Here is a 7,546-nt window from a genome sequence, read left to right as displayed (position 1 = left end):
TTTCGAAATAACCGTCTGCCTTCCCCTCCCACCCACCGCGGCGTCTTGCAGGGTGCTGCACTTCGCCCCACTTCTCCAGAGCTGTGGCGCTGCCGCACCTGCAATTATTAAACAGCGGGAGGAGGTGCCACCTGCTTGCCCAGGCCCCTGGCCCCTCCATCAGCTGGAGCGAAGGTGGCAGCCCCTCGCCACAGCGAGGCGCGGTTGAGGACGAGTTTCCTTGGCTCTTCTCCGGCGTCGGGAGCTGAGGGCGCCTGAGGCCATGGCCGGCTGCTGCCTTTCCGCAGAGGAGAAGGAGTCGCAGTGCATCAGCACGGAGATCGAGCGGCAGCTGCGCCGGGACAAGCAGGACTCCCGCCGGGAGCTGAAGCTGCTGCTACCGCTGCTGGGTGAGTGCTGGGTGAACTGCCTGCCTACACGTCCCTGGGGCGGGGAAGCACCAACGAGGGGCTGCTGATTTGAATGTCTCCTGCCGGTGCCGGCTCGTTTAAAGTTCCAGCCGGCGTTACCCAGCGTGCGGCAGCGCTATGAAGGACAGACAAATTGTCATAGCCCTGTGCGCCTAACATTGCTGCCTGGGTGTTTTTCTTTTGAGGGAAACCAAATCAAACCCAAACATGCCCAAACACTGTGAGGAGACCATGATGTTAATGTGTGGTGATGCTGTGATGTGGCAGGGGAAACATTACCACACCACAACATGTGGTGTGGTAGGGGAAACATTACTCCCATTTTCAAAAAGGGGAAGAAGGAAGAACCAGGGAACTACAGGCCAATCAGTCTCACCTCTGTGCCTGGTAAGATCATGGAGCACATTCTCCTGGAGGCACTACTGAGGCAGAAGAATAGTGAAGAGGTGATTGGGTACAGTCAGCATGGCTTCACCAAGGGCAAATCCTGCCTGACAAACCTGGTGGCCTTCTATGAACAGGTGACAACATTAATAGATGAGGGGAGAGCAACTGATGTCATTTACCCAGACCTGAGCAAAGCCTTTGACACTGTCCCACACCACATCCTTGTCTCCAAACTGGTGACACATGGGTTTGATGGGGAGACCATGAGATGGATAAAGAACTGGCTTGATGGCCACACCCAAAGAGTGGCTGTCAATGGCTCCATGTCCCAGTGGAGGCCTGTGACAAGCAGAGTCCCTCAGGGGTCAGTCCTGGGACCAGTCTTGTTCAACATCTTTGTTGGTGACATGGACAGTGGCATTGAGTGCACCCTCAGCAAGTTTGCTGATGACACCAAGCTGTGTGGTGCAGCAGACACGCTGGAGGGAAGGGATGGCATCCAGAGGGACCCGGACAGGCTGGAGAGGTGGGCACAAGCCAACCTCATGAGGTTCAACAAGACCAAGTGCAGGGTCCTGTATCTGGGTTGAGGCAATCCCAAGCACAAATACAGGCTGGGCAGTGACTATCTGGAGAGCAGCCCTGAGGAGAGGGACTTGGGGGTGCTGGTGGACGAGAAGCTCAACATGAGCTGTCAGTGTGCACTTGCAGCCCAGAAAGCCAACCAGATCCTGGGCTGCATCAAGAGAAGTGTGGCCAGCAGGTCAAGGGAGGTGATTCTCCCCCTCTACTCAGCTCTGGTGAGACCCCACCTGGAGTACTGTGTCCAGTTCTGGAGCCCCTATTACAAGAGGGATATGGACATGCTGGAACGTGTCCAGAGAAGGGCCACCAGGATGATCAGAGGGCTGGAGCACCTCTCCTGTGAGGACAGACTGAAAGAGTTGGGGCTGTTCAGTCTGGAGAAGAGAAGGCTCTGAGGTGACCTTCTTGTGGCCTTCCAGTATCTGAAGGGGGCCTACAAGAAAGCTGGGGAGGGACTTTTTAGGCTATCAGGTAGTGATAGGACTAGGGGGAATGGAATAAAGCTGGAAGTGGGGAGATTCAGACTGGATGTGAGGAAGAAGTTCTTCCCCATGAGAGTGGTGAGAGCCTGGAATGAGTTGTCCAGGGAGGTGGTTGGGGCCTCATCCCTGGAGGTGTTTGCAGCCAGGCTGGATGAGGCTCTGGCCAGCCTGATCTAGTGTGAGGTGTCCCTGCCCATGGCAGGAGAGTTGGAACTAGATGATCTTTGTTATCCCTTCCAACCCTGACTGATTCTATGATTCCATGATTCTATGATGAGTGAAAGACAGCTGCAGGTTCTGGAGGTGGTGTTTGCATGCCTTACCGTGTCGTGTGGCCTGTCCTGTGGCTGGGGGAGCACGTTGGTGCTTGACCCTGGTATCTACAGCACCGTGTTGAAGGTCTTGTGGTCAGGAGTGGGGTGAGGCAGTACCAGCTTGCCCTGTCCCTGCTCGCAAGGTTCTGTTTAGAACATTTCCTGCATCAGCCACTCGACTTTTTCACCGGTGTTAACTCAGCTCGTCGAAGGTGTCAGCAAGAGCTCCAATGCAGTTGAAAACAGCTGTAAGCCTTTCTGACTGTTGCTGCTCTACATGGACCCCAAACACACCTGTGATACAGTTCCTGATGCTCTGATGACAGCAGAGGGGAGAAAGTAAGCCCACAGCAACTGCTGAAAGAAAATAAGAAACTTGATACAGATCTTAAACTAAGGTGATGCAGCCTCACTTTAGGAAAGGTTTCTTTTTCTGTGGCAGCTGTTTGTGCACAATCCATCTCACTGTAGAAGCTCTCAGGAGTCAATGATGTGGGAACAGCATCTCTTGCTATAACCACGGCCAGAGAAGTCTGTGTCTGTAGTGCAGTGAGTTGCTGGGCTAGCATTACATGTACTAGTTATGCCACTCCCTTGCTAGAAACTCAGCCTTCACCTGTGCTGCAGACAGAGATATAACAGTTTGCATAATGTACCTGACCAAATAACCAGGCTTTAAAGTGTAAGTATTTAGGAAGACTGAACAAAACTGTAGATCAGAAACTAACTTCAAACAGGTAATTCTCAGTATAGAATTACATAATTATTCTAGCATGAAGCTGATTTTTAAAAAGTAAAGCTCCAAAATGCTGACTCACTTTTGTGCCCTGTGTCTGATTTGCTGTTGCCTTTGCCTGTTACTGGTGTAGAAATCCATGGTTGGCTGATAGAGCAGTCTAAACTGATGTCTATTGGATTTTGCAGTGGATATAAGAAATAAGACCGGTGCATTAAAAGTACCTTGAGGGCACTGTTTTATATTTGATGATAATGTCATGAAAGTCTGAGAAATAACTTATTTCAGATTGCATTTCTATGATTTAGACATTCTAATGTTCACTCTTTTCACACTTAATCCTCTGTTTCCTTTTGGGATATTGCATACTGTGCAATGTTGATTTGTTTTAATGGAAAACACCGTGAATGTTTTTCTATATTGGTTTAATGTTTTTACCAGGAAAGCAGGTGACCACAAATACAGTTTAGTTTTGAACAACATAGAACTAACAAAAAACCTCCCACAAACAAAAAAACTTATACTATGACTGTTTGTATCTTTTCACATTGACATCATTTAATCAGACAGTATATTTAGTAGTGTATGATTAATGTATGTTGTGCACAACTGAAAAAAACTATTTTGTTGGAGAGGTTGGCTCTTTGAACATAAAGCAGAGTATACAAATAATACAGCATGGGGTCAAACATAATTTTTGAGTAAGAAACAGCAGACTATTAGTGTTATTTTATTAAAAGATATGGGAAAGTAAATGAAAAGATAGAATCTAGCAGACAAATCATAAGGAGCTGCTGCGTCAAGAAATGGAGTTTTATACCTTTGTATCAGAGATGAGATGAATTTTTTAACTGAGGGTTGATACAGCTCCTGGCTGCATTCCTGTAGGCAGCTTTGTCAGCATTGTTGAGTCATGCTGGGGAGAGCTTATGAATAATAACCCTTAGAAGCTTGGTTCTGAACCTGGATTTCTCCATCCCTTCAGTATTTACGTTAAAACTTTTTTCATAGATATCTCAAAGGAAAGCTTTTAGTTAGCTTATAACTTCAGTTTGATAGAGAAATTAGAGTGAAATCTCACGTCACTATTAACCATTCAGTAGGCTTTTGATACTGTCTCCCATGATATCCTTGTAGAAAAGCTCGAGAAATGTGGCATAGAGGGTTGATCCATGAAGTGGATTGAAAGCTTTCTTAACCACAGAGTTCAGAGGGTTGTCATCAGTGGCACAGAGTCAACTAGGAGGCCTATGGGATCCCCAGAGATAGGTACTGGGTCCTGTTTTGTTCAGTATCTTTATCAACGACCTGGATGAGGGGATTGAGAGTACCATCAGCAAGTTCGCTGATGATGCAAAACTGGATGAGGCGTGGGGGGGGGGGGTCGAGTAGAGGAGTCGGGGAGCTGGGGCAGGTGGCTGACATCCTGTCAGGCTGTGCAGCTATCCAATGAGATCTAGACAGGCTGGAGAGCTGGGTGCAGGCAAGCCTCATGAAGTTCAATAAGGGCAAGTGCAGGGTCCTGCACCTGGGGAAGAGTAACAACAAGCTTGAACATGGAAGATTTCACCTCAACATTAGGAGAATCTTCTTTACAGTGAGGGTGATGGAGCACTGGAACAGGCTGCCCAGAGAGGTTGTGGAGTCTCCTTCTCTGGTAACATTCAAAACCTGTCTGGATGCATTCCTGTGCAGACTACCCTAGGTGATCCTGCTTTGGCAGGGGGTTAGACTCAATGATCTCTGGAGGTCCTTTCCAACCTCTAATATACTGTACTTTGATGCAGTGTTGATCAGCAGGTCAACATGAACACGAGCCAGCTGTGTACCCAGGTGAACAAGAAGGCTGACAGCATCCTGGCCTGTATCGGGAATAGTGTGACAGTGAGATTCTCATACTTATGGAATTTCAGTGTAGTTCAGTTAGGAATTTGAATGTAACTGGATAATTATTTTTCAAAATAGCATTCCAGCTTTCCCAGAGAAAATTGAGTGTGCTTGTGTTGTAGGTTTAGCCAATTGAATCTGCTGCTGAGTATTTAATACCATGCTGATATCATGCCAGCTTTAAAATATGAAGCGTAGCCTGGAGCAAAGTGTCATGGGGTTTGAAGTTCAGATTGTACCATGAGAGGCTTCTGTTTTCTGGTTTTGGGGTGTTGGTCTTTTCCACTGGGCTGCTGCCGGCTTGGGGATTGTTTTATGGCTGCCTTCTGCTGCTGCTTCGGCTTTTGCTTTTTGATGAAATAGCATGTAATTTCCATCAACCTCCTTAGCTCAACCCACAGGGCTTTTTGTGTTGTTTTGCTTGCTCTTGATTGTGGGAATGAGTCTTGTTTAGAGCAGACTCTGTTAAACCAGGACGGCTTGTCACAAATACTGCTGTAGTAAAACTTCATTAAAGTTCAGGAATCCAGTGAGGTATTTCGTCATTGAAGTTCTTTTGTGTTTCTCATCCTAATGCTCCTCAGTACCAGAATAACCATTTCTGCTACTAGAGTGTTAGCTGGACCTTTTGTCTCTTGATGCTGAGCTAAAGCTGAGATAGTTTATCGGAAATACCTTCATTTGTTGTCTTTAAACTGCAGGCATTCAATGAAAGAACAAATTCTTGTAAAATAATGCTTAAATAAAAGGGAAGAGTGGGTTTCTATGAGCACTGCATGTACCTAGTGTTTTGTGATTCCACTGCTAGTCTTATACGTCCTGCAGTTAATTTCTTTAAAATGGTATTACTTTTTGTGGTGCTTGCACTTGTGCCCATCTTCTCAAAAACATTAGAACTTCATAAAGAACATCTTAGAAAGATCTGTATTTATTTGCTTGATTGGGGATTGCATGGAACACTAGCTGAAAAGCAAACTATGTCACAAAATAAGTTTTTTTTTTTAAAAAAAGCCCCAAACTTAAAAGTATTTTTTGACCTAATTGTTTCCAAAATAACTGTGCCAAGTGCTTATTCATAATACATATTTTACAAAGCAAATACCTCCCCATGATGTATTTTCTTTGGTAGAAAATCCATTTTAGCCCTTTGGACATACCCATTTCACAATTCCTAGTTTTGTGTTTGAAATAAAAATGTGTTTTGTATAAAAAACTGGCATTCATTACTCAAGCAGAAAGTTTTTATGCTGAACTTTGTTTTATTGTTACTTTACAATCTGAAAGCCAGGTGTCTGCTTGTGATGTTTTTGAGGTGGCACTGTGGAAGTTTTAGGTTAGAAAATTTTCCACAGATCTTGAACAGAAAGTAGTGGAATGTAAATACATTACGATTGGATGTAAAAGGGAAAATAATGATAAATTCTAAATAATCCCATTGGACAGATAACAAACATAAAGCTAGTTTCTCTCTTTTCGCTTCCTTCGCTCTAGCAGATACTAGCTCTGGCTTCTGATGGCTTTGCTGACCTTGGCTTCATTGCTTTGTTGTGACTGAGTATTAACAAACAACTCTCTGCTCTTCTCTCTCCTTTTTTGTTTACAGGGGAGAGGGAAGGGACCAGGCAAAGGAAAGCTATTAGTAGCCTCCTGGTGTGTATTGGTTTGTGCTGTTTATAATTGTAAATACCTGTAAATATTGTATATTTCATACATATTCATTGCATTTCATATGTAGATTGTAGTTTTTCTTGTAAATACAGCTTCGTTCACTTCCACTGAGCTGGTCTGGCAATTATATGTTGGGGGGTAATTTTCAACTCACCCCACACACCTTCTGTGGCACTGTGGTATGCAGCAGGAGCTGTTACCTTTACTTGACAGATGTGTAGGGGTGAAATTTCCATCTGAAAATCTTAAAAGTTGGCATAATGAATGTCAAGACCAGGAGCTTGCAAACCTGTGTTTGTGAGGAGTTTCTGCCAACCCACTGCCAGGCATTTACTCTACTTGTATATTAGCATACTATAGATTTTCCTTTTTTCTTTTTGCCTTGCAAGTCATAGGAAGTGTGAAAAGTGAGTAGGTGAAAGCAAAGTTTATTTCACTGAAAGCTTTCACTGGTTATTAATTTTTTCCTCCCCTTTAGTAGTTTATGCTGTGTCATGATTTTTAAATAATTTCCCAGTGTGTACAGTCTATCTAACTGCATGTGTGCAGTCACCAACCAGCATGGCTGTATTGGCAGGTTACTATGAAACAAGACCTGACAAGTCCCTTTTTTTTAAGGCTAAGATGAAAGGGAGCAAACATGTTGCTTAGAATTGTTAGCTGACTTGAGCACTGACAGTCCTGTCCCCAAGATTAAATCAGTCATAATTTCCCATGCAAAAAAATCGAGGCCCTATAAATCTCAGCATGGCAGTTTATTTAGGGTAGAGATGCCTGTTACATCCACGTTAACACATGAGACAGACATTTCAAACTTCTGGTTTTGTTTTGAAATTGTTTACATGCTGAAACTATAGTTAAAGCCAGTTATAACAGATTTAGAAATATGCCTTCTATATAATGCCAGTAGGCCCAGTGAAATTTGGAGGAATTTGCATGTTCAGGTGACATGAGAGGTTTGCATTTCTAAAAATAAAAGGAATCATTAAATGGGTTTGTTCTTAAATGGCAGCAGTTTCTTTAAAAGTTGTTTTCATTTCAACATAAAAGTCTTATTTTACTTGATGCAAAGTATAC

At 44.2% G+C, this 7,546-nt stretch overlaps 1 protein-coding gene across 1 annotated transcript in view; it reads left to right on the top strand.

Annotated features, from left to right (window-relative positions):
- Positions 1 to 262: 262 nt before the first annotated feature.
- The window catches only part of LOC128979453 (guanine nucleotide-binding protein subunit alpha-14-like), a 95,769-nt gene continuing 88,485 nt past the window's right edge, over positions 263 to 7,546 (top strand). The window contains 1 exon segment of the mRNA XM_054397673.1: positions 263 to 389. Within this exon segment, the coding sequence (XP_054253648.1) occupies positions 263 to 389 (127 nt within the window).

This window comes from Indicator indicator, chromosome Z (assembly GCF_027791375.1).
Source record: "Indicator indicator isolate 239-I01 chromosome Z, UM_Iind_1.1, whole genome shotgun sequence".
Taxonomy (NCBI): domain Eukaryota; kingdom Metazoa; phylum Chordata; class Aves; order Piciformes; family Indicatoridae; genus Indicator; species Indicator indicator.
Note: the sequence above shows the minus strand (reverse complement) of the source record. Positions and strands in the feature narration are given on the sequence as shown.